Source organism: Chiloscyllium punctatum, chromosome 16, assembly GCF_047496795.1.
Source record: "Chiloscyllium punctatum isolate Juve2018m chromosome 16, sChiPun1.3, whole genome shotgun sequence".
NCBI lineage: Eukaryota > Metazoa > Chordata > Chondrichthyes > Orectolobiformes > Hemiscylliidae > Chiloscyllium > Chiloscyllium punctatum.
Genome location: NC_092754.1, coordinates 20770107 through 20797551, shown reverse-complemented (window position 1 = coordinate 20797551; position 27445 = coordinate 20770107). Strand labels below are relative to the sequence as shown.

Genomic DNA, 27445 nt, shown 5'->3' with positions numbered 1-27445 from the left:
GCTATCAAATGGAACTAGATTAATTTAGGAAATATGGTCGGCATGGATGAGTTGGACTGAAGGGTCTGTTTCCATGCTGGAGAGCTTTATGACTCTGACTTTATGACTCTCTATCAAAGCAGAATTAGGCTATTCTGCCTAGCAAGTCTGCTCCACCATTTAATTATGGTTGATATGTTTCTCAATCTCATTCTTTCCTTTTTCACATAACCGTTGATTCCCTTAAGAGCCAATCTGTCTCTTTCTTAAAGATTCAATGTCTTGGTCTCCACACCCTTCTGTGGTAGTGTCAGAGTCATAGAGATGTACAGCATGGGAACAGACCCTTCGGTCCAACCCGTTCATGCCGACCAAATATCCCAACTCAATCTAGTCTCACCTGCCAGCACCCAGCCCATATCCCTCCAAACCCTTCCTATTCATATACCCATCCAGGTGCCTCTTAAATGTTGCAATTGTATCAGCCTCCACCACTTCCTCTGGCAGCTCATTCCATACAATTACCACACTAAAGTTGCCCCTTAGGTCTCTTTTATATCTTTCCCCTCTCACCCTAAACATATGCCCTCTAGTTCTGCATTGCCCCACCCCAGGGAAAAGACTTTGCCTATTTATCCTATCCACATCCCTCATAATTTTGTAAACCTCTATAAGGTCACCCCCCAGCTTCCGACGCTCCAGGGAAAATAGTCCACACTGTTCAGCCTCTGACTACAGCTCAAACCCTCCAACCCTGGCAACATCCTTGTAAATCTTTTCTGAACCCTTTCAAGTTTCACAACTTTCCAATAGGAAGGAGATCAGAATATTCCAACAGTGGCCTAACCAATGTCCATGACCTCCCAACTCCTGTACTCAATACTCTGACTGATAAAAGAAAGCATACCAAACACCTTCACTATCCTATCTATCTGCAGTTCCTCTTTCAGGGAGCTATGAACCTGCACTTCAAGGTCTCTTTGTTCAGCAGCACTCCCTAGGACCTTACCATTATGGGCAGCACGGTGTCACAGTGGTTAGCACTGCTGCCTCACAGTGCCAGAGACCCAGGTTCAATTCCCATCTCAGGCAACCATCTGTGTGGAGTTTGCACATTCTCCCCATGTCTGTGTGGGTTTCCTCTGGGTGCTCTGGTTTCCTCCCACAAAATGTGCAGGTTAGGTGAATTGGCCACGCTAAATTGCCCGTAGTGTTAGGTGAAGGGGTAAATGTAAGGGAATGGGTCTGCGTGGGTTGCTCTTTGGAGGGTCGGTGTGGACTTGTTGGGCCAAAGGGCCTGTTTCCACACTGTAAGTAATCTAATTAAGTGTATAAGTCCTGCTAAGATTTGCTTTCCCAAAATGCAGCACCTCACATTTATCTGAATTAAACTCCATCTGCCACTTCACAACTCATTGGCTCATTTGGTCAAGATCCTGTTGTAATCTGAGGTAACCTTCTTCGCTGTCCACCACACATCCAATTTTAGTGTCATCTGCAAACTTACTAAGTGTACCTCTTATGCTCGCATCCAAATCACTTATGTAAATGACAAAAAGTAGTTCTACAGATTCACCTCCCTCTGGCTCACAAAAATCCTCCTCCTCATTAAAGGTTGTCTCTTCACTCTGAGGCTGTGCCCTTGAGTTAGAACATAGAACATAGAACATAGAACAATACAGCACAGAACAGGCCCTTCGGGCCACGATGTTGTGCCGAACTTCTATCCTAGATTAAGCACCCATCCATGTACCTATCCAAATGCCACTTAAAGGTCGCCAATGAATCTGACTCTACCACTCCCTCGGGCAGCGCATTCCATGCCCCCACCACTCTCTGGGTAAAGAACCCACCCCTGACATCTCCCCTATACCTTCCACCCTTCACCTTAAATTTATGTCCCCTTGTAACACTCTGTTGTACCCGGGGAAAAAGTTTCTGACTGTCTACTCTATCTATTCCTCTGATCATCTTATAAACCTCTATCAAGTCACCCCTCATCCTTCGCCGTTCCAACGAGAAAAGGCCGAGAACTCTCAACCTATCCTCGTACGACCTACTCTCCATTCCAGGCAACATCCTGGTAAATCTTCTCTGCACCCTCTCCAAAGCTTCCACATCTTTCCTAAAGTGAGGCGACCAGAACTGCACACAGTACTCCAAATGTGGCCTAACCAAAGTCCTGTACAGCTGCAACATCACCTCACGACTCTTGAATTCAATCCCTCTGCTCTTCTTGTAGTGGAAACATTTTCTCCATATCCACTCCATTCAGGCCTCTCAGTACTCTATAAATTTCAATGTGCTCCCTCCTCATCCTTTTAAACTCCATAAGTACAGACTCAGAGCCCTTAACTGCACCTTGTATGACAAGCTCTTCAATCTTGGGATCAATCTTGTGAGCCTCCTTTGGTCAACTCTAAGGCCATATGGGGCTCAAAACTGCTCACGATATTCTAAATGTGGTCTGACCAGAGCCCCAGAGCCTTATACAGCCTCAGGAATAAATCCCAGCTCTTGTACTCGAGCCCTTTCAAAATGAATGCTAACATGCATTTACCTTCCTAACTACCAACTGAACGTGAATGTTAACCTTAAGAGAATACTGAACTAGGACTCCTAATTCCCTTTGTGTTTCCGATTTCTGAAGCCTTCCCCCATTTAGAAAATAGTCTACACTTCTATTCTTCCTACTAAAGTGCATAACCTCACACTTTCCTCCATTGTGTTCCATCTGCCATGTCTTTGTCTACTCTCCTATATTAATGATACATTACCTATTTTCCAATCCTCTGGAATTGTTCCTAATTCCAATGATTCCTGAAAGATCACCACCAATACCTCCATAATCTCCTCAGTTATCTCCTTCAGAACTCTGATATCTAGTCCATCTGGTCTGGGTGATTTATCCACCTTCAGACCTTTCGCCTTCCCAGCACCTTCTCCTCAATGATGGCCACTACATTTACCTGTGCCCTCTGACTCTCTCCAAGTTCCAGAATGCTACTGATATCTTCCACTGTGTGAAGACTGATGTAAAGTACCTATTCAGTTCCTCTGGCATTTGTTTGTTCCCCATTATTACTTCTTCAGTCTCATTTTCCGTGCTTCAATGTCCACTCTTGTCTCTCTCTTGTCTTCTTTATATCTAAAAACACTCTTGCAATCTTCTTTTATATTACTAGCTAGCTTACCCTCAGATTTCATCTTCTCCCCCTTATTGCTTTTTTAAATTGTCCTCTGCTAATTTTTAAAGGCTTCCCAATCCTTTGACTTTCTACTAATCTTCATCACATTGCCTTTGCTTTTGCTTTTTGCTTAAGAAGCCTTTGACTTCCTTCGTCAGCAATGATTGCCTAATCTTCCCTTAATATGTTTCTTCTTTCTTGGGATTAATTTCTGCTGTGAATCCCAAATTGCCTCCATAAACCCCTGCCATTGCTTCTCCACCATCTTCCCTCATAGACTCCCTTACCAATCAACACTGGCAAGCTCTTCCCCCACATCTTTGTAGTTACTTTTATTCAATTTTAATACTTTACATTTAATTCCAGTTCTCCTTCTCAAGCTGCAGTGAATTCTATCATATTGTGGTCATTGCCTCCAAGGAGTTTCTCCACCTTAAGCTCCCTAATCAAGTCTGCCTCATTATACATCACCAAATCCAGAACTGCCTGTTCCTCAGTGGGGTCTACTACAAGCTACTCCAAAGAAAATCTCTTAGACAATTCCATTCATTCCTTTTCTTGGGATCTGCTGCCAACCTGTTTTTTTCAGTTGCCAATGTATATTGAAGACCCCATGCTTATTGTGATAGTGCCTTTCTTACACGCCTTTTAGATTTCCTGATTTACTTTCTGCTCTGCATCCTGACTACTGTTAGGAAACTTGTACACAGCTCCCGTCAAGGTCATTTTTCCTTTGATGTTCCCCAACTCTACTTCTATGCATTCTGACCTATATTGCTTCTTGCTATCTTGCTATCAAGGCCAGACATCAACAATGAAATTCAACATCATTGCCAGTGCAGCTTTTGGCCATCTAAGGAACAGAGTATTTGATGTTAAAGACTTCAAACTCAACTCCCAATTCATGGTCTACAGTGCAATAAGGTTACCTGCCACTCTGTATGCAGCACAGACAATGAAAAATGTTCAGACATCTCAAATCTTTAGAGAAAAATTACCAGCAACGCCTCCCTAAAATCCTGCAAATCCAGTGGTAGGGTAGATGCTCAACTATCAATGCTCCCACTCAGATCAATATCCCTAGTTTTAGGAATTGGTTACTGTCAATTAGCTGCATTAGGTAGACCATATCATTTTCATGCTTGGCATAAGACTTCCAAAAGTAACTCTTTACTCAGAAGCCCATCATAGCAAGTGGTTACCAGGAGGGCAGAGACAATATTTCAAATGTGTCTCCAAAGTCTCATTGAAAAAATGCAATATCTCCCTGACATATGAGACTCTCTTGCCCAAACTGGAGAAGAAGCATCTGCACAGATACCAACCATCCTGAGCATCTCTGATAGGCCCAGGTGAAGGCCTGTAAACAGCAGAAGGGTGCGAAAATTAAAAATCCCACCCATGTCTTCAAACACTACCTGTTCCAAACCTAGCAGGATGTTCGCATCTGGCATTAGCTTGTTTGCTCAACTCTGGATCATCAACACCGAAGTGGAAGGAAATAATCATCCTCATTCTTAAAGGACTCTATGACTCTACAACGCTTAAGAAGAATATGAAATTTTGAAGGATGTTGATAGAGGCAAAAAAGAGAAACTATTTCCAGTAGTAGAAGGGTGGATAACCAATGAATACCAATTTCACAGAACTGGGGAAAGAACCAGAAGCAACTGAAGAAAACTTCTTTTACACTGTCATTTAGGATCTGGAAGCCACAGTCTGAAAAAGTGGTAGAACACAACTGACTAATAATTTTCTGAAGGGAATTGGATAAGTATTGAAGGGGAAAATAGTAGGTTACAGAAAAAAGATTTGAGATAAATTGGATGAGGCAGTTAGCTTGATAACTATAATAGGAATGGTGTAAGAATTGAGCATTTAGAAGATAATAACTGGGCATTTGGAAAAAACTCAAGGCAATCAGGAAGAGTGAGCATGTTTCTCAGAAAGGGAAATCATGTTTAGCTAATTTATTGGAATTCTTTGAAGGAGTAACATGTGCAATGTATGAAGGAGGGTCTGTTGACGTAGTGAACTTGGATTTCCAGAGAGTGTTTGACAGGCTTCCACACAACATGTCATTGTGCAAAGTGAGAGTCTGTGGCATAGAGAATAATGCATTAGCATGGGTAGAAGATTAGCTATTGGAAATTAGTATGCATAAGTTTGCTAGATGTGACAAGTAAGTTCCTGCAGGGATTTGTGCTGGGTCCTCAGTACAGTGAAAAGTTTTGTTCATGAGCTGTACAGACAGATCATTGTAGGAAAGGACATACAGATCATAGGGTAAAAAGAATTTAAGTTAAAAGTGTAGACCGGTTATAAGAAATGTTAGAGTTGGTTCTGCTGTAGGGAGCTCACAAGGAGTTGCACAGTGTCTGCACCATCTTATTTAAGTAGAGGGAATTGAAGATATGGTGTCTGAAGTTGCAGATGTCACAAAGATAGGTGAAGATGAAATAACAAGGATGCAGACTAATATAAAAATGTGAGTGGGCAAAAATCTTGCAAATGGAGTGTAAAGTGGGGAAAAATGTGAATTGTTCATTTTGGTAAGATGAATGTAAAGCAGAGAATTATTTAAACAGCATTCTTGCGCTGCTGTGGTACCAGGAGATCTGGGTTCAAGTCCCACCTGTTTCAGACATGTGTAGTAACATCACTGAACAAGTTGATTAGAAAATAATTTATTTTTCCAAGGTGTAGAGGGAGGGATCCCTTTGTTCCAGTGCACGAGTCATAAAATGTTAGTAATGGAGATGTGGAAAATGACTAAGAAGCTAATAGAATGCTATCTTTTATTCAGAGAGAATTGAACATAGAAGTAACGATGTTATGCCTCAGTTATACAGCACGTTGGTGAGACCACATCTTGAATACTCTCTGCAGTTTTGGTCTCTTTATTTAATGAAGGATGTCAATGTATTGAAGGTTGTTCAAAGGAGGTTTACTAGATTGATGTCTGGGGTTGGCAGGTTGTCTTATGATGAAAGGTTGAACAGGCTTGGCTTGTTTTTACTGGAGTTTTGAAGAGTGAGGGTGATTTTTTTGAATTTTGCACATCCTGAATGGTCTTGACAAGGTGGATGTGGAGAAAATTTTTCCTTCTATGGGGGAGACCAGGGGGCACTGCTTTAAAATTAGTCGTTGCTGTTTTAGGACAGAGATGGAAGTCTTTTTTTGTCAAAGTGTTGAGTGACTTTGGAACAGTCTGCCTCAGAAGGCAGTGGAGGCAGGGCCATTGTATATTTTTAAGGTGGTATTGGCTATATTTTTAAGCAAGGGAATCGAGGCTTATTGGACATAGATGGGAACATGCAATTCAGAACGCAACTGATCAGCCATGAACTTACTGAGTGGTGGAGCAGGTTTGAAGGACCGAGTGGCCTACTTCTGCTCCTGATTTGTTTGTTCAAAGATAGCTTACAGAAGCACAATAAATTGAATGATCTCTCTCTCTCTCTCTCTCTCCCCTGTGTCATTCAGTGCTGAATAATTGCTGCAAAATTAACATATCTCTGTTGTAATCTCTGTCAGAGATCAAAGTGAAAGCTAAATTTATAAATAATCTTAGTAGAAAGCAATGTAGATTTTTTTTGAAGTAGAAGTATGTTAAACAGTTCTAGGCTAGAATTGACTGTGAGTTTAAACCAGTTATCTCATAGCCAGAAGAACCTGAAGGCTGCATGGCCCATTTGTGAGCTGTAACTTTTTCTGATGTTCCTACTGTAATATCAGAAAATGTGTCTATCTCATAGTTTCCAAATGGCTAACTGTAGAACTGGGGACTGCAGATAGAAATGTCTTAGTTTAGGAATGATTAAACAAAAGAAGGTTAAAAATCACACAACACCAGGTTATAGTCCAACAAGTTTATTTAGAAGCACTAGTTTTCGAAGCGATGTTCCTTAATCAGATAGCTGTGGAGCAGGACCATAAGACACAGAATTTATAGCAAAAGATTACAGTGTCATGCAACTGAAATGATGTCTTGAACAAACTAGAAACCTAAGACTTAACAGCAATCTCGGTTTGTTCAAGATATTGTTTCAGTTGCATGACACTAACGTTTTGCTATAAATTCTTTGTCAATGGTCCTGCTCCTTAGCTACCTGTTGAAGGAACAGTGCTTTGAAAGCTAGTTCTTCCAAGTAACCTGTTGGACTATAACCTGGTGTGTGATTTTTAACTTTGTCCACCCCAGTCCAACATCAGCCCCTCCACATCATGAATAAAAGAAAGTTTATTTGCTGGGTGAAGTATCCTGTTTGAAGTGTTTGCCAGATATTTTATTGTCTTTAGTACAGGGATTATCTTTAATTAGATTAAACCACTCTGTGTAGATTAGATCTATGTTGGAGACTTAGCCGCCATTTTTTTGAAGGGGACCTTGAGTTTTGATGCCTTAAGGTTTATACGTGACTGTGTGTGCCTCCTGTTTTCCAGGTGACCCAGCTTTCCAGTGGGAACAGTGGCAGCCATGGGTGTGTATGTGTGACATTGGCAAACAGGGCCGTGTCCGTTACTTTGTGGTGTCCTCAGAGACGGCAAAGAGAAATGTGGACCTGGAAGAATTCTGGCAGGTCAAGCCATGTGCCCTTGTCGACTGTGAATTTTGCCAGACCACCGAGTGCTCAATTCCGGAGGTTGGAGAGACTATGGCCTCATCCCGATTCAGCCACCGGCCCCCTCGTCCTGCTGCAGGCTCCCTGCGGATTCCTGCTGCCAAACCTGAACAAGCAAATTCCTATGACAGCCTGCCAGTCATCGATGATGTGGGATAGGATGTGCCTCCTTTGCTGTGAAGCCTCAGCCTGTGGGGAGCAGTCAGCTTCACGTCGTTTGACTATTTTTGAGAGATAAATCAGCTGACGGAGAGTTTGTGTGTTTCAGTGGCCAGCTAGCCTGCTCGCAGCTCGTGCAACTGGCTCTGAGATTCATGTCTCCATTTAACACTCACTCATCATTCTCACTATGAGTGAGAAGGCCCCTCTCTCCTGTGAACTGATCACTGCAACGGAAATATTCAAACTCCGGTTTAGTTGTTCCTGTGTTACACAGGACTATGCACAGTATAACACACAATTTGCAACACAGAAAGCAGACCATTTGGCCGAAAGCAGACATGTGCTCCTTTATCCTCCACAAATGAACATGTTCCAATCACCTTTCCTCATTCTGTCCCTTGACCTTCATCCACCTATTCAATCAAATCCTGAGTATTGATATCTCTTCCATCTTAGCCACTCTCCCTGGCATTCCACATCCTCTCAGCTTTTGTTTGTAAAGACTTCACTCTTCTAAATTTCTTGCATTTAACCTTGTGTTAATGGTTCCATAGGCTGACTGTTCCATGACTGGTAATAGACTGCTTCTATTTATCCTGTCTTAAACTTCCATCATATCTCCCCTAAATCTGTGCATGTTTAATGAGAAAACACTTGTTGGTCAGGTATTTCGTTATATTTGTATTTACTGCGGTTGTCTTGAGCCAGTCTGGGAAAGGGTGCTGCATCATTAAACTCATGTAAGTTACTGCATTATTTTAACTGACATCCAATCAGCTTTCCTGTCTGCAGTTTACAGATGAGTGGATGTGGGAAGGAGATGACTATTGAAACATGTTAAGAATCTAGAGATATGGAGAGTGTTGAGTGTTGGTGAGTAAGCTATTGCAGGGAACCAAACTCTTCTATATGTCTCACCACTGGGACCTTGGATAAATAGAATTTATTAATCAAAATATTTGTTGACTGGCTTGAATTGGCTCTGAAATCAGTAGTCAATGTCTTTATCTCAAATAGGTTCTGTTACTGTGAGAATCAGAATCATACAATATGGAAACTGCCTTTTAGCCCATCGAGTCTGTACAGCCAAAAATATACTTCTAAACTAGTCCCACTTTCCAGCTCAAGGCCCAACCTTGAATGTTATGATTACTTCAAGTGCTCGTCCAATAACTTTTTAAATGTCTGGATGAACCTGTGATCATTGAATTAAAAATTCTAAACTGGGCCAAGATAAACTCTCTCCTTTTATGTTCATAGATTTAATAGAGAAGAAAGCCATTCAGCCCAGATTGCCTGTGCTTGCTCCTTGGTGGTGTTATCTAATTATTCTCACAGCTCTGTTATTTGCACAAAACCCCATTACTGCCTCCTCCTAAGTATTTATCCAATTTCTTTTTGAAAATTAATATTAAATCTCAATCTTAGTTTTGTGTCTACTGGACACTTTGAAATTATGACTCATATATATCAAAAAGAGCAGTAATGCCAATCCTGACTCCTGTGTTCCCATCTCTCTCCAGATTAACAACATGACGATCTCTCTCTCTCTCTCTCTCTCTCTCTCTCTCACACACATACACACATGCATGCACATGCCCCTGGAGACATAGTACTGACAGAGTGCTGCACACTTGAAAATATAATTTTTTTAGCAAGGTGCTGAAACAACCCTGTCCTTTATAATATTATTATGAAAAGAGCAGGGGAAGATGCTCAGCTGTCCTGGCTAAACTCTATGAATAAATTGTACTGATCTTATTGCAATAAAACATTCTAAGGTGTTTCATAAATGATAATCATTACATTTAACCCAAGTTACTTGAGATATTAGAGCAGGTGACTAAAAGCTTGCTCAAAGAAGGTAAGTATTAATAGGCATTTTAAAGGAGGAGAAAAAGTTTTAGTAGTACATTTCAGGGCTTAGGACTTCAATAACTTAGAACTTCAAAATGCATGGCTTCCAGTTACAGAGTGACAAGAGTTGGTGAAGCTCAAGAAGCCAGAAATGGACGAAAACATAGTCCAAGGAAGGTTGCAGGGTTGGAGGAGGTTACAGATATAGAGATGGGTGTGACCATGAATCTATTTGAAATGTGGATGACTATTTTTACAAACCAAGAGCTAGTGGGAGGGACATTGCCTACAGATGTTGAGAGGTAAATGGGATTTAATGCAAGTTGAGATATGAGCAGAAGGCATTTTGATAAGATCACATTTATGAAGTTTGGAAAACATCATAATAATCAAATCTAGAGGTAAGAAAGGCTTAATTGAGGAAAGGACAAAGTTAGGCATCACTTTTAGAGTTTTTCATGGTTATGGTGATGAAGCAAGATTAGGTTCAGAAGGTCAGCTCAGGGACAAGTTTTTCAACAAGAGCAATAAGCCAGATTATTTGGTCATTTATAAAGGCATGTCTGGGATTTTGCTGTCCACCAATTGGGTTCCATGCTTCTCTAAACTGCAACAGTGACTTCACATCAAAAGGAATTAATTGGCTGCAAAGTGCTTCTGGATGTTCTGGATTATGAAGGACTTTATTAAACTAAAACCTTTTTAATATTAAATATTGAACAATGAATTTTAAGTTTTAAAAGTAAGTCTTTTCAGTGTCCTCTTTATAACCTGTACACCCTAGAACTAAACAATCCACAAATACCATGAGATGCTAAGGTTGATGGTTAGGAGTACAGCAAGCTGGAGAGTGGAGAGAGATATGGGGAGTATCAAATCCGGGACAGCACCAAAAGAGTTCCAGTGCAGTTCTGCTTGGTCAGTCACTGAGTCCCTTGAACAAGGACTCAGAAGGTGCAGCGGGGGGATGGTGTCAGCTGCTCAACAAGTTTTGTTAGGTAATAATAGAACTTTCTGAATCTTGGTTTTACTGGGAATTGCTAACTAAAATCAATTAATTATTGGACCATTTTCTTTGCTGCAAAACTGAAACTCTGCTTCGTCATCTCAATAAAAGTGTCTGAAAATAAAAGCTAGGATGACAAACTTCAGAAAATTGTTAGAGGTTTTGTAATAAAACACTTAGGTGAGTTTCTAATTGAGGTTTGAAGCTGGTGGTTAATTCTTGATAGAATTTTTGCAGTGCAAATACAGACAATGTATTTCTACATTGTGGAAAGAACAAAACTAGAAGCATAGTCACCAAGAAATCAAATAGACCATTTAGAAGAATATTTGTCATTCAGTGATGAGAATATGAAACTGGTTATCACGGGGAGTAATTGAGGTGAATAGTATTGATACATCTGAGAAGAAACTACATAAGCAAATGAGGAAGAGAGAGTAGAGGATTATATTGACAGAATGATACTGGATTAGGAGGGATGGGAGGAAGCTAAAGTGAAACAACTGCCTAGATTAGAGTGCTGCTGTAAAAGCACAGCAGGTCAGGCAGCATCCGAGGAGCAGGAAAATTGACATTTTGGGCAAAGGCCGTTCATCAGGAATAGAGGAAGGGTGGCTGCAGAGTGGAGAGATAAATGAGAGGGGGTGGGGGTGGGGAGAAAGTAGCATAGAGTACAATAGGTGAATTGGGGTGGGGATGGAGGTGATAGGTCAGAGAGGAGGGTGGGGGGAAGGTAGCAAAGAGTACAATGGGTGAATGGGGATGGGAATGATGGGGATGAGGGATGATGGGGATTGGTCAGAGAGGAGGGTGGAGTGGATAGGTGGAAAGGAAGATAGGCAAGTAGGACAGGTCATGAGGGCAGTGTTGAGCTGGAAGGTTGGAGCTGAGGTGAGGTGGGGGAAGGGGAAATGAGGAAACTAGTGAAAGCCACATTGATGCTATGGGATTGAAGTGTTCCGAGGCGGAAGATGAGGCATTCTTCCTCCAGGCGTCGGGTGGTGAGGGAGCAGCGGTGGAGGAGGCCTAGGACCTGCATGTCCTCAGCAGAGTGGAAGGGCGAGTTGAAATGTTGGGCCATAGGGCGGTGGGGTTGATTGGTGCAGGTGTCCCGGAGATGTTCCCTAAAGGGCTCTGCTAGGAGGCATCCAGTCTTCCCAATGTAGAGGAGACCACATCGGGAGCAACGGATACAATAAATGATATTGGTGGATGTGCAGGTAAAACTTTGGACGTGGAAGGCTCCTTTAGGGCCTTGGATAGAGGTGAGGGAGGAGGTACGGGTGCAAGTTTTGCAATTCCTGCAATGGCAGGGGAGGGTGTCAGGAAGGGAGGGTGGATTGTTGGGGGCATGGATCTGACCAGGTAGTCACGGAGAAATGGTCTTTGCGGAAAGCGGAAATGGGTGGGGAGGGAAATATATCCCTGGTGGTGGGGTCCGTTTGGAGGTAGCGGAAATGTCGGTGGATGATGTGAAGGTTGGTAGGGTGGAAGGTGAGCACTAGGGGGGTTCTGTCCTTGTTACGGTGGAGGGGTGGGGTTTGAGGGCGGAGGGAAAGGATGTGGACGAGATGCGTTGGAGGGCATCTTTAACCACGTGGGAAGGGAAAATGTGGTCTCTAAAGAAGGAGGCCATCTGGTGTGTTCTGTGGTGGAGCTGGTCATCCTGGGAGCAGAGGAATTAGGAATACAATGCTGCCTGACCTGCTGTGCTTTTCCAGCATCACTCTAATCTAGACTCTGATTTCCAGCATCTGCAGTCCTTACTTTTACCTAAAATGAAACAACACAAGCATAGATTCTTTTGGCTTTTGGCTGTTAGTGCTGTACGTTTCTCTCTAATTCTGGTATTTGAGACTTTCTGTTTGAGTGAGAAGGTAGCAGCTGAGTGGTTGAAGGGAAATGCAGATCGTCTTGACAGAAGTGTTACTACACAAGCAGCTTTCATCAGGATTGTGACCTTTCATCAAGGTCACATCTTTTTATTAAGGCTGTGACTTTGCATCAGAGTCACAAACATTCCTCAGGGTATTCAGAAAGTCACTCATAAAATTGACTACATTGCATGTGTTAATCTATTTGGCATGATGTTCATCAGAGCTGAGTTCAATAGCTCTTCACCATACATTCACACACCTGCTACATTCCTTAAGGTCAAGAGGATCAGAGTAGTAACCTCGGCAGACTCTCTTTCACCATAATCCTTGGGACCTTGTGACCTTAGCATTGAACAACTGTGGCTGAGATGAGCTAACTTAGCACAGACCAAGAAGAAAATCAGATATCTTCCTGATATGTATGCTTCAGCCTGAGGACTTTGGATCAGAGTATTTCTGGATATGATACCGAGTGAATCTGTGGAGGGATTACCAGTGAGAATGCATTGGGAAATTGCAGAATGTACATACATTAAAATTGAGTGGGATAAGGAACAGAGGGTAAGGTGAAGGTAATGGGAGCTGGGAGGGTGCACTGTTCATGCTTCTAAGTCATGTTCTACTTCTGCTTCCATGTACGTGGAGTGACAGGCAGCTAGTGTTTAAAACCAGCCAGTGGGAGTCATACTACAATCCAGTTCTGCTTCAGACCAATCATGGGCACACCAATGGGGCTTATCAAACTGAAACCAGGTGAAGAGAAATTAGGTTAGGCTATGTTACTATTACTATGCTGTACAATACTAAATTGATACAGAGAAAACAGATTGTACACAAAGTAAACGGATGTCTTTATTTTTAAATTTGCAAGTTAGGTTATGTTATTATCCAGAAAGGCATGTGGCAAAGGTTCAAATGGGATTAGTCTTTGCATAATTTTATAAGCATTAATTTATAGTAATGCTTATTATAAACATATACCTCCCTATCCATCCATGAGTGTAAATCTGTTGATTTATGGGGGAGGGGTACAAGTGAATCCCCAATTAAAGCCTATCAGCTTGATGTAATTAATATATACAGTAAAATCTAATGATATTTAGCTTCAATAATACAACAATGTAAAACTTTTATTTATATAGTGATAAAGTAGTCAAATGGCTCTCTCAACTTTAGTAAAACTTAATTGATTCTACTTGATGATTGCTTGCAGGCAGCCTGGATCAAATTGTGACATGAAGCAACTCAGAAAAAATTCTATTGTTCTTCTGGGCCACTTAACAGTAACATTTGCAAATTTGCATTTAATTTCTGGGGGAAGGTTTTATGACTGACAGTTTTGCTGTAAACCTGGTGTAGTCACAAAGACCACAAAATAAAACCAAAGAATGCATTGGGAAGTTGCAGAATGTACATACATGACAATTGAGTGGGATAAGGAACTGAGAGTAAGGTGAAGGTAATGGGAGCTAAAGGGTGCACTGTTCATGTTTAGTTGTTGTAAATCTGGCTTTAGGAACCAGAATCAAACATGGTTTCAGCAAATGAGTTTTGTGCAGGAATTGTAACACAGTGACTAAGGACAGCTATATAAAAGAGTTCAAGGGAAGATGCAGGGTGTTTAGGTGCTAGACTTAGTCATTCAGGGAGATATTGTAGTCAGCAGGGAGTTGTTGGGATATTTTGCTTTTCTATTGACGTTAAAAATATCAAATCATAGCTGATATTTTATTTTCAGACTAGAAGTGCAGATACTGTGAAAGCAAAAATGACTGATGATGCTGCAAATAGAAAAAACCAAAAGAAACACAGAATTACAAAAAATATTCAACTGGTCAAGTAGCATCTCTTGACAATGAGAGATTTAACACTGAACATTATGATCTTTCAGCAGAATTGGAAATATTACTGCTTTCATAGCTCCTCCTAACCATATATTATTCCTTTACATGTCTCACAACCACTCTGCTTTGTACTATCACCCTTCTTGTCATTCAGTTAGTCCTGGTTCCTATCCTAGAATAGATCATCTCTTTCATTCTTGCTTAACCTCCTTCCTTTCCCTGCTTCTGCACTTGCTTGAAACATGCTATAGGTCTGACAACAACAACTTATATTTATACAGCATCTTTAATGTAACAAAACATCCTGTGGCATTTTGTTTCATTGCAGGAAGATTATGAAACAAAATTGTACACTAAGCTACATAAGGAGATATAGGGAAAGGTCACCAATAGCAAGATCAAAATGTAAGTTTTAAGGAACATCTAAAGAGAGGTTAGATAGGCAGACAGATTTAGCTAATGAATTGCGAAGTGGCTGAAGGTACAGTGGCAAAAGTGACATGATTAAAATCAGGGATGCTCAAGAAGAGACAAGATTTGGAGGAGTACAGAATGTTGGTAAATTGTAGAGTTGGGGAATAGTACAGAGGTAGAAATGAATGAGGCTATGGAAGAATTTGAAAACAAGATTGGGAATTTTAAAATTGAAGTGTTCCTTAACCCTGGCAGGTAAACAAGAATAGATATGACAGTTAAACAGGACTTGGTGTGACTTGGAACATAGGTGACAGAGTTTTAGATGGTTTTCAGTTCATGGGAGGAGGAATGTGGGATGCCAGCTAGGAGTGTGTAGGAAAGTCAAACCAGAGGTAAAGAAAAATGGAAAAGAGTGCTAGCAGCAGATACGCTAAGGACAAGGCACAGTTGGACATGATATAAAAATGATATTATAAAGTTGTGAATAGTCTGGTTTGGCTAAGGCAAATACCATGGAAGCAAGGTGTCATAGCTTGAGCTGGGAGTTTTTTTTCGTGGGGACTGATGGCAATGGCTTCAACCTCCTAACCTTGGAGGGAAATACCTGACCAGCCAGTGCAGGGTTTTGGACAAATGGTTTAGAGATGGTCAAGAAATGATGATAAGATACACTGGATATCACCAGCATAGTCACAGAAAATAACATTCTTGGATGATGTAGCCACATGCAGAAAGTGGATGCAAATTCTAGGGAGCTAAGGAGCCATCTTCCTTTGATATTAGAGATAATGTTGAGGGAAACCATTGCTGGTGATTCCCTGACTATGTTTGAATAATTAAAAATGAAACTGGTTGGTGCAGATGATGGTAATGAGGACGTTAAACATGTCAAAGGCTGCACTCAGATTGAGAAGGGTAACTTTACTTCTAACATTATATAGCATATAATTTGTGAATTTGACAAGGGCTGTATTGGTACTGATGAAGAGTCAGAGACCTGATGGAAAAGATTGCAGCATGGAGTTCTGAGAAAGATGAGTATGGATTTGGAAGACAGCACCTTGTTCAAGGAAGTTAGAGAAGTATGGCAGGTTAGAAATGGTACAGTAGTTTGTACTTTTCCATTTTGAGCCATAATTACCTTAAACATTAAATTTGTTTCTCTCTCTCTCTCTCTGTAGATGCTATTTGACCTGCTGTGTACTTCCAGCATTGTGTGTTTTTATATCAAATGCCCTTTCTGGTTATTGATCTTGATATTGGCACTCTGCTGTGGGTCCATTTTAAAAATCTGTCTTTAGGATTGTGCATGTGTGGGGCACAATTTCAAAATCTGCAGATGGTACAAAATACAGAAGTGTTGTGAACTGAGGAGGATGGTGATAGACTTCAGGAGTGGATAGATAGATCATTGGAATAGGCAGATACCTGTGAAGTAATACATTTTGGCAGGAGGAATGAGGAAAAAACAACTCAAAATAGAGAATATAATTCTAAAGGGGATGCAGGAGCACAGCGACCTGGAGTTATTTTACATAAATTGTTGATGGTAACAGCTGGTTGAGAAAGCGATGAATACCTCATATGAGATCCTGAGCTTTATCGATATAGACAGTAGAAAAACATGAACATTACGCTGAACTTTCATAAAACACTGAGTCAACTTCAAATATGATGTTGTATCAAATTTTGGACATTGGACTTTAGAAAGGAGGTGCCAAAATGCTCCAGGAATCAAGGAAAGATCGCTGAACTTGACATAGTTTCCCTTCAAGAGGCTTTAAGAGATGTAATAGATGTGTTCAAAATCATGGGGTTTGGTCACAGTAAATTGAGAGAAACTATTTCCATTGGTGGGAGAATGGAGAACAAGAGGTCACTACTTGACATGATTGGCAAATGATGAAGGGCTTTTGCCCGAAACGTCGATTTTGCTGCTCCTCGGATGCTGCCTTAATTGCTGTGCTCTTCCAGCACCACTAATCCAATGATTGGCAAAAGTACCAGAGCCAACATGAGGAAAACTGTGACGTGGCCAGTAGTTATGAGCTGGAGTGCATTGCTTCAGATAGTGGTTTAACTGAGACATTCAAAGGGGCACTGGATAATTAACGAAGAGGAAAAGACTTGCGGGGCAGCGGGCAAAAGCAAGAGAGTGGCACCAGTTAGATTGCTCCACGACAGCCAACAATGGGCCGAATGGCTGCTCCTTCTGTCCTGCAAACCATTTCTATGATTCTGCTCGAACGTATATCGATGTTGCGCCTAGCTCCTCCCACCCAATTCAACACAACACGTGCTCGTGGTCCTCCAGTCGGATTAAAACTGGGTCTGTGGTGTTGAGTGTGCAGAGTGGAGCTTGTTCAGCATCTTGACTGACATGTTCCCACCAGGAACGGCTCGTCCCCGGAGAGCGGCGACTCTTTTCTGGGTTTGCCTATGGACTGCAGTGGCGGCAAGAGAGGTACCAATTCAAATGAATGTGAGCGCGACTGAGGGAACGCGTCAGTGCAGCCAATTCTTTCACTTTAATCTCCAAGATTTAGGGCAGGATTTGAATGTGGAGTTTGCCAAAGGGTTTCAATGCGGTTTGGGGATGGCGGTGGGGGTCTCGGTTCGCGGGTACAATCCCTGGGGAGGCTGCATCATTGCCCCGCCTCCCCAGCGTGGAGCAGTCGCTCAGAAGAAATTCGTGATCTTATCCTGGTCTCGGAGCGTCTGCGCTGGGGCCAACCAACATTGACGAAACGCTGCTCCGAGCCGGGACCCCGGGGTTTGGCTGAACGCCGTCAGAGCGAATGTGCAACTTGTACCCACCAGAAATCCAGGGAGCTCTCTCTCTCTCTCTGTGAGCCGGAGATGCCGGTGTTGGACTGGGGTGTACAAAGTTAAAAATCACACAACACCAGGTTATAGTCCAACAGGTTTATTTGGAAACACTAGCTTTCATATCGCTGCTCCTTCATCAGGTGCTATCTCATCTCTGTGTGGTATCTCATTGTGAACTGACCAAACAAGTTATGAGAAACTATCTATGAGGGAAAACATTGAGCTATTGGTACCGTTTTGTACCGGAGGATTGGTTCAAAGAGAGTTTAAAAATGACCTGAAGCGTTTTGGTGGAATGACTTGGAAAAGGTTTACTCCTCACCCCCCCACCTCGTTAGGGTAGTTTTCGGATTGTTACAAACCCATAGGGAAGTGCGGCTGATTTGTTTCTAAGGAACTGAACTGGAAATGTCTCTGAGGGCGCACAGAACGAAATTTCAAAACATCAAGGAGAAAAAAAGTGTTATTGACCGAAGGAAGGCACAGGTAACGGAGACATTGCTATTGCCTCTGGATAGTCTTCGCCCATCTCCGAGTCTATCCCATATTCCCCACATTGAGGAATATAAACCCGGCTACTGGTGGGGAGTAACAGGGGGTGCAAGGGTCTGTGACATAGAGAGAGGGGACACTGAACTAGCAATCCTGAGGCTCACTCATTGCTCCGGGAACTACGAGTGGAACTTCAATTCAGTTCAAGTGTTTCAGGAATTGAAAGCTAGTCTCAGTAATCGTGACCTTCACAAAACTAAACCATATCTAGTTCTCGAGGCCGCATGTGATTCCAGACTCATATGTGGCTTATTCTTAACTGCCCTCTGAACGGCCGAGCAAGCCACTGATTCCAAGGACAACTGGCGATGAGCTGCAAATGTTGCCCTCGCCAGCTTTATATAAATTATAAAACAAAGTCAGAAACTGGCGAGGTGGAAGACGCAGGTATCCCTAGATAGAGTCCGCCCTCGGAGCTGTATCCGATGGGTGAGATATTTTGAAGGTGCTTCCTGATATGCACTGATTTCCATTGAGTTGGTTTAGTTTCATGGATGTTGCTGGTTTTGCTGTTTCATTGTTCCTGGAACAGCCAAGTCATTAACTGTAGAGCGATGTGATTCATGTGGTTAGGCGCAAAGATCAAACGACTCAAAAAGCTGCCAGATCGATTTTCAGACTGAGTGACTTCTCTGAACCTGCATAAGTCACTTTTTCTGAAAATCAGATGTGTGTCGGGGAAAAGGCAGTGGACTTAACATCCCCAACTGTTCGATGAACACATTCTCATCAGATACTGGAGGAATTTAAAATAAAACTAATGTTATTAGGGCTCAGATCGCCAAGTGTCCCTAACGGGTTTCGGTAAATTCACTATCCCTTAGTGACCTAAACTGGTATCGCGACATTTGTTTCGTTTTTCTCTGCTGCCAGACCTGCTGAGTTTCTCCAGCTATTTCTGTTTTTTTTTTGTTTCACCTGTAAAGCCATGAATCCCCAGTTCTGCCATACCATTTACACCTCTCCCATTTGTTACACATCCCAATCCCCTAAACTGAACTCTCTAAATCCTCTGAACTCAAATCTTGGGAAGTTCGAAACAATTTGTTTTCGGCTCCTATTCCCGGTTGCGTCCAGCAGCCCACTCCCACTCCGACTTCAGTTATGAGTTCCTGCTCATTAAGGCCCAGTGCACTGACCTTGTACAGCAAGGGCCCGGTTAACAGTCTCCCCTTGGCAAGGGCACCGCGATGTAGGTGTCTATTGAAGGGATGGGTCGGTGCAGGCTGGCTTACAGAGCACGCAAACAGCTCGGGAAACTGTACCTGCTGTCGAGTCGAGACTGGCCCGGTCCTTTTCTCCCTGTCTGAGTAACCTCGTGGTGTTGCCCCATTGACCTGATGAGGAGCCAGGACAGCGATGATGAAGCCGATCTGATGAAGCAAAGAACTGAGAATGCTGGAAAGCTGAAACAAAAACAGATATTTGCTGGGGAAAAAATACTGGAACTTCTTTTCCCTGGAGCGTCAAAGGCTGGGGGATAACTTCATAGAGGTTTATAAAATCATGAGGGGCATAGATGGGGTAAACAGACAAAGTCTTTTCCTTGGGTTGGGGGGAGTCCAGACTTAGAGGGCATAGGTTTAGGGTGAAAGGGGAAAGATATAAAAGGTACCTAAGGGACAACTTAACGCTGATGGTGGTGCACTTATAGAATGAGCTGCCAGAGGAAGTGGTAGAGGCTAGTACAATTACAATATTAAAAAGGCATCTGGATGGGTATATGAATAAGAAGGATATGGGCCAAGTGCTGGCAAATGCAACTAGATTAGGTTAGGAAATGTGGTCGGCATGGACGAGTTGGACTGAAGGGTCTGTTACCATGGTGTACATTTCTATGACTCAGCAGACCAGGCAGCACCTGAAGAAGGCAGTATCTGAAGTTAACTCTATTTTCTCTCCATAGATGCTGCCGGACCTGCTGAGATTTTTCCAATATCAAAGCAAATTGTCTTTATTTGGACAACCTGCAGTTTTTTTTTGTTTAAACATTAAGTAAATTTAATTACCGTACAGTGCAAAATGATTGTCTTTATACAAGTCATCGCCATGAATAGTCAAATACAACAATATATCAGTGATTTGCATGTTCAATCGAGCCTATTTACATAGTTCTTTCGAGACTCCAAACTCTGAAGCCAAATCTCAAAATTGCTTAGTTCTGAAGTTTTACTGGCATCAACTGCCCCTTTGCTGAGGATATTGTGACTGCTGATTTGCCCTCTTGAACAGAACTATATGATGTGCTCTCTATTTAAACAATTTGTCCAGAACACTGAAACTGGGATATTGAGGGTTAATTGATCCCTACATGGGACAGCAGCGATGATTTGAAAGTAATACATTTTTGAAAAGACTGGTTTTGCCCTCACCGGACTAGCAGACTGTTTAAAGCGTATCAAACAGGTCCCCAAGTCCACTTCATCGGCTGTCAGCAGGAGCTTAGCTGGCTGACAGATAGCTGCTTCACAACTAGACATTACTGGGGGAAACATGCAACAGCCACTTGGCACCGTCCCTCAGTTTGGGAACAGGAGAGCAATTGTGTGACATTCATGGTCCTCGGAATGCATAGTCCCTGACATTGTGCATCAAATCTGATCACTCAGTGTGCTGCTTCATTCCTGCCCTCTGTCTAGATCCTTGTTTCCGATAACATGCCAAAAATTGTCAGCTCGGACAGGCCACATGTTCAGTCAGTGACCTCAGGTTTCTTTTCACATTCATCTCAGATTCACAGAATGAGAAAACAATGCATGCATGACTGAGTTCTCCTCCCTATCCAGCTAGCTGTGCAACTGTGGGCAGCAATTCACTGGGGAAAGATTAAAATCTGGAGATGCTGCACCCTGTTAAAATGAGGGGGTTTTCATAACCATAGCCTTCACTACCCACTGCCCTGGCAGAGTAAATATACCATGGTCCCTTGCCTACTCTGCTGTCCCTCCGACAGTGCAGCATTCCCTCAGCACTAGCCTTCCCACACTGCAGCATTCCCTCAGCGCTAGCCCTCTGACAGAGCAGTTTTCCCTTAATAACCAGTCATGAATCCATGTGGAGTGAATTTTAAAACCACAAAGTGGCTGTTTTGGAAATTAAGCCAATTTACTATTTGCTGACACAAAATTATGAGCCACAATGATGACATTGGATCTGGGTCTGTTATTGTAGAAATGTCATTGATTTTAGAGTTCTGGATTAGTGGTGCTGGAAGAGCACAGCAGTTCGGGCAGCATCCAAGTAGCTTCGAAATCGACGTTTCGGGCAAAAGCCCTTTTTACCTCATTGATTTTAGAGTGCCTAATTTACGTGAAGCAAGGAATCCTCCTATAGTAGGACTTAATGAGGAAGTGTGGGTAGAGGTGGTGGAAAGGGATGGAGACTGAACTGCCTCATACGGCATTCTGGGTGTTGGCCAGAGGGTGGGGACTGAAAGAGGGTGTTAGACTCATAGAAGCGTAGCAGAATAGGAGCAGCAGTAGACTGTTCAACCCTTTGAGCCTGTTGTGACATTCAGTAAGATCGTGGTTGATCATCCAACTTACTACCTTGTTCCTACTTTCTATGCATTCCCTTTGGTCCCTTTAGCCCTAAGAACCATACTTAACTCCTTCTTGAAAGGAGTTTTAGCCTCAACTGCTTTCTGTGGTAGAGTATTCCACAGGTTCATTTGAAAAAACTGCCTCATCTCAGTCCTAAATGGCCTACCCAGTATCCTTCATCTGTGATCCTGGGTCATCACTTTTTGCATTTATTCAGTCAAATCCTTTTAGCATTTATAGGTTTCTATAAGCTTCCTCCCTATATTCATCAAAATTCCAATGGATATAGTCCTAACCAATCCAGTCTTTCCTCATGCTTCAGTTCTGCCATCCCTCAAATCACTCTGGGGAATCTTCCTTGCACTCCCTCCATAACCAGAACACCCTTCCTCAGATAAGGAGACCAAAACTACGCACAATTTTCCAGAAGTAGGCTCAACCAAGTGCTGTAAAATTGCAGGAATACATCTCTTTTTATGTATTCAAATTGTCTTTCTACAAAGGCCAACACACCATTTGCCTTCTTCACTGCCTACTCCACCTCCATGCTTATGTTCAACAACTAGTTTACAAGGATACCCAGGTCTCTTGTATCTCCTCCTTTCCTAATTTATCACAATAATATCACTAACAATCCACCTTCTGGTTTGCTACGAAACTGGGTAATCTCACATTTATAAACATTATATTTTATCAGCCATACATTTGCCTTCTCACTTGACTTGTTCAACACACTGAAGCATCTCTGCTTCTCCTCATGGCTCCCTGTCCTGCCTAGCTTTGTGACTTTTACAAAAATGGTGCTATTCTATTTATCTATTTGTTAAAGCTGGGTTAAAAATCACCAGGTCAATTAGCCCATTCTGTAGGGATTCTATGATTAACAATCCTTTCATCCAGCAGCTCAAACTGTCCCTGCTAACCCTAACTCTAACTCCGATCAAGCTGCTGCTCAGGGGAGAGATGATGTTTAGGTGTTAAAGAAAGAAAACAGTCTGAAGTATTTAATAAAGTATTTTCTTATGAAGTGTAAAGCTATTGCTCTTACATCATTGCCCATTGTTTTCCATTTATTTAAATGCAATGAGTCTGACAGGTAAGGCAGATGAACACCTCAGGGCATGTTTGGGAACATGGGATTGGAAATAGCTACAATGGAAACATGGCTAAGGGAGGGACAGGTTTGGTAGCTCAATATTTTGGGGTTTAGATGCAATAGGAAGGATAGAAGGAGGGGGAGTGGCATTGTTGATTGGGGAAAACATTACTTCTGTACTTAGAATATTCCTGAAGGATCATCCAGTGAAACAATAAGAATGGAACTGAGAAATACAAAGGGGATGACCACCTTGATGGCATTGTACTATGGGCTGTCAAATAATTAGCAGGAAATTGAGGAGCAAACATGTAGAGAGATCTCAGATATGTGTAAAATTAAAGTTTTCATTGTAGGAGATTTCAACTTTGTGAACTCGGGACTGCCATGGTGTTAAGAGCTTGGATGGAGAGGAATTTGTGAAATGTATTCATGAAAATTTTTCTTTATCAATATGTAGATGTACCTACTAAAGAAGGAGCAAAATTTGACCTTCTCTTGGGAAATAAGGCAGGGCAAGTGACTGAAGTGTTAGTTGAGGAGCACTCTGGGACTAATGATCATAATTCTGTTAGTTTTAAAATAGTTATGGAAAAGGATAGACCTTGTATAAAAGTTTTTCATTAGAGTAAGGTAAACTTTGATGGTATGAGATAAGGACTTTCGAAAGTTGATTGGAGTAGACTGTTCACAGGTAAAGGGATGATTGGCAAGTGGGAGGCTTTCAACAGTGAGATAACAAGAGTTCACAGGCAGTATGTTCCTGTAAGAGTAAAGGGTAAGGCTGGTAGGAGTAGGGAACATTGGATGAATAAAGGTAGGGAGAATCTGGTCAAGAATAAGAAGAAGCATACATTAGGTATAGACAACTGGGATCAAGTGAATCTCTAGAAGAGTATAAAGGGTGTAGGGCATTCTTAAGAAGGAAATCAGGAGGTCTGAAAAGGGATATGAGAACCTTGGCAGATAAGGCTAATCCAAAGAGATTCTACAAGTGCGTTAAATGCAACAGAGCAATGAGGGAGAGAATAGAGCCACTAAAGATCATTGAGGCCATCTGTGTGTGGAACCACAGGAGATGGGACAGATACTAAATGAATCTTTCATTTCAATTTTCACTGTGGAGAAAGATATGGAGGCTAGAGAACTCTAGGAAATAAATATCAATAGCTTGAAAACAGTCCAAATTATGGAAACGGAGGTGCTGGAGGTCTTAAAAAAACATAAAGGTTGATACATTTTTGGGACTTAATAATTTATATTCCAGGACATTGTGGAAAGCTAGAGAAGAAATTGTGGTGGCCTAGCAAAAAGTGTGTATCATATCCAGCTGGAAGACTGGAGGGTGGATAATGTTGTGCCTTCATTAAATAAGGCTATAAGGAGAAACTTGGGAACTATAGACTGCTGAATGAAATAAAAGTGGTGGGTAAATTGAAGGAGAGGATTCTGAGAGCTAGGATTTATGTACATTTGGAGAGGCAAGGACTGATTATTTAGCATGGCTTTGTGCATGGGAAATCATGTATTACAAACTTGATCAAGTTTTTTGAGGACTTAACGAAAAAGATAGATGAGGGCAAGTGGTAGATACTGTCCACATGAACTTTGATAAAACTTTTGACAAGGTTCCACATGGTAGCCTGATTAGTAAAGTTAGATCACATGGAATTCAGAGAGAGCTTACCATTTGGATACAAAATTGGCTTGATAGGAGGAGACAGAGGATGGAGTTGGAGGGTTGTTTTTTTTTCTGGCGTCTCTGATCAGCGGAGTTCTGCACAGATTGATACTGAGTTCACTGTTGTTTGCCATTTATATCATTGATTTGGATAAGAATATAGGAGGCATGATCAGTAAGTTTGTGAATGACATCAAAATGGGTGGTATAGTGAACAAAGATTGCAATGGTATCTTGATCCAATGGGTTGAAGAGTGGCAGGTGGAGTTTAATTTAGATAAATGTGAGATATTGCATTTTGGTAAAGTGAACAAGAGCAGTTAATGGAAGGGTTCTGGATAATGTTGTTAACCAGGGAGATCCACGGGTTCAGGTACATAATTCTTTGAAATTTGCATCACAGGTAGACAGGGTGGTTAAGAAGGCATTTAGCATTTGTCTTCATTGCTCAGATTATTGAGTATAGGAGTTGGGACGTCATGTTGAGGATGTTGGTGAGGCTACTTTAGGATACTGTGTACAGTTCTGGTTACCCTGCTATAGGAAGGATATTATTAAATTATGAGTTCAGAAAAGATTTACAAAGATGTTGCCAGGACTGGAGGGCTTGAGTTATAAGGAGAGATTGGTTAAGCTGGGTCTTTTTTCAGTGAAGGACAGGAGGTTAAGGGATGACCTTACAGAGGTTTATGAAATCACAGAGGGACATGGACAAGGTGGTTAGCAAAGGTCTTTTCCCTGGGATGGGGGAGTACAAAACTAGATGGCATTTCTTAAGGTGAGAGGAGAAAAATTTAAAAGGAACCCGAGGGGCAACGTTTTCATGCAGAGGGTGGTTCGTATGTGGAATGAACTGTCGGAGGAAGTGGTAGATGCAGGTCTAGTTACAACATTTAAATGACATTTGGACAGGTACATGATAAGAAAGATTTAGAGGGATATGGGCCAAATGTTGGACTAGTTTATTGGAAAACTTGGTCAGAATGAACAAGATGAACCAAAGGGTCTGTTTCCGTGCTGTGTGCCTCTGACTCTATAACTGACCCAGGACCATGCTATAGAAGTTTTAACTCCTTGGTAGGTTGAACATGACTGGACATGCAGGGAATGTTCACCAAGATCCACAATCACTGAAATCCCTTTCATGGAACAGTTGATTCCAGTGAAGTTCGGCTGAGCTTTAACATTGTGGATGTACTTCACACACTCACCATAGCTGGTGCAAGAGAAGATATGATATTACCCTAACCTCCTTGACATTATCCCCACTCTATTCCAAACATTACCCTCACTCCCTGCACATAACCTCACCTCTTTCTGATATTATCCTCGTTCCCTCAACATCACCTTCACCCTCTCCCTGACATTACTCTCAACTTCCTCTGCAACCTTATCTCCAGTGCCTGTGCTCATCTTCAGTCTTCTCATTACACCAACTCCATAACTATATCCTCACTCTGCCAGTACAACCCTTCCTCCTCTCTGATTTTGCCCTCCTGATCTTATCCTCACATCTCAGATGTTACCCTTGCCTCCAACACATTCATCTTCTGACATTACCCTGACTACGCCCCCAAACGTACCTTTACACCACTCCTCCTCCCCCAAGCACACCCTCATTGTCCCGTCACATTATTCTCTCACCACTCTCCTCCATATTAAATCCACCATCACCCAGACACAACCCTTACTTGTTGAGCTATCAAGTTTTTATTAAAAACTGATTTAACATTGATGCCTGCTAAAAGCAATAATTAAATTGTATTCAGCTCAGGCAAGGCTTTGTTGTATTATAGTATCTAAGAGGTTTTTACAAGGTCTAATTTGAAGTTACATTTTCTGTTTATGCCTTGGATGAAATTACAGAAATAAATCCATGAATCCTTCTGCCCCAAATCCTGATTCCTCCTCTGAGTCCTCTCTCAAAATCCCCTCACAATGTTGTTTGTTAAAAGCCCTCTCTCATATACACGGACGTCCAAAGGTGTTCACCACACAGCAGATGCGTGAGGAAAGCTGTAGATCATGGCATAAAAGGAACAGGAGTGGTATGGATACAAAACTTGCCTGAGGAATTGCAAACAGTAATAATTAACGGTATCTTTCAGATTGGAAGAAGGTTTCTAGTGGAGTCGTCTAGGAGTTGGTATTGAAACCCTTGCATTTCCCTGATATATATATAAATGATTTTGATCTTGGTGAACAAGGGGTCAATTTTAAAGTTTGCAGGTGATGCAAAACTTGGAAGAATTGCAAACTGTGAGAGAGACAATGTAGAACTTCAAAAAATGCTTGACAGGTTGTGGAGTGGTTGGATAGTTAACAGATGAAGTTCAGTGCAGAGAGTTGGCACAAAGATGACAGGCCAAATGGTCTCCTTCTCTTCTGTAAACATTTTATGATTCTACTTTTGCAACATACATTTTTTTATGGAGAGAAATCAGAGTTTTTACGTTTTGGGTCAAGTGATCCTTTGTCAAAACAGTTCTGAGGAAGGGTCACTCCATCTGAGACATTAATTCTGACTTCTCTCCACAGATACTGCCAGATCTGCTGAGCTTTTCCAGCAATTTCAGGTTTTGTTTCTGATTTACAGCATCCACAATCAGAGTCATAGAGATGTACAGCACAGAAACAGACCCTTCGGTCCAACTTGTCCATGCCGACAGGTATTCCACCTGCCATCACCAAGCCCAGATCCCTCCAAACCCTTCCTATTCATATACCCATCCAGATACCTTTTAAATGTTGCAGTTGTACCAGCCTCCACCACTTCCTCTGGTAGCCCAT

The 27445-nt window shown here is 41.9% G+C and overlaps 1 protein-coding gene across 1 annotated transcript in view; it reads left to right on the top strand.

Annotated features, from left to right (window-relative positions):
• The first annotated feature begins 17318 nt into the window (after positions 1–17318).
• Positions 17319–27445, top strand: part of LOC140487030 (tumor necrosis factor receptor superfamily member 9-like) — a 32514-nt gene continuing 22387 nt past the window's right edge. Inside the window, exon 1 of the mRNA XM_072586419.1 lies at positions 17319–17419. Within this exon, the coding sequence (XP_072442520.1) occupies positions 17336–17419 (84 nt within the window). The 5' untranslated portion in view covers positions 17319–17335. The remainder of the gene's footprint in view (positions 17420–27445) is intronic.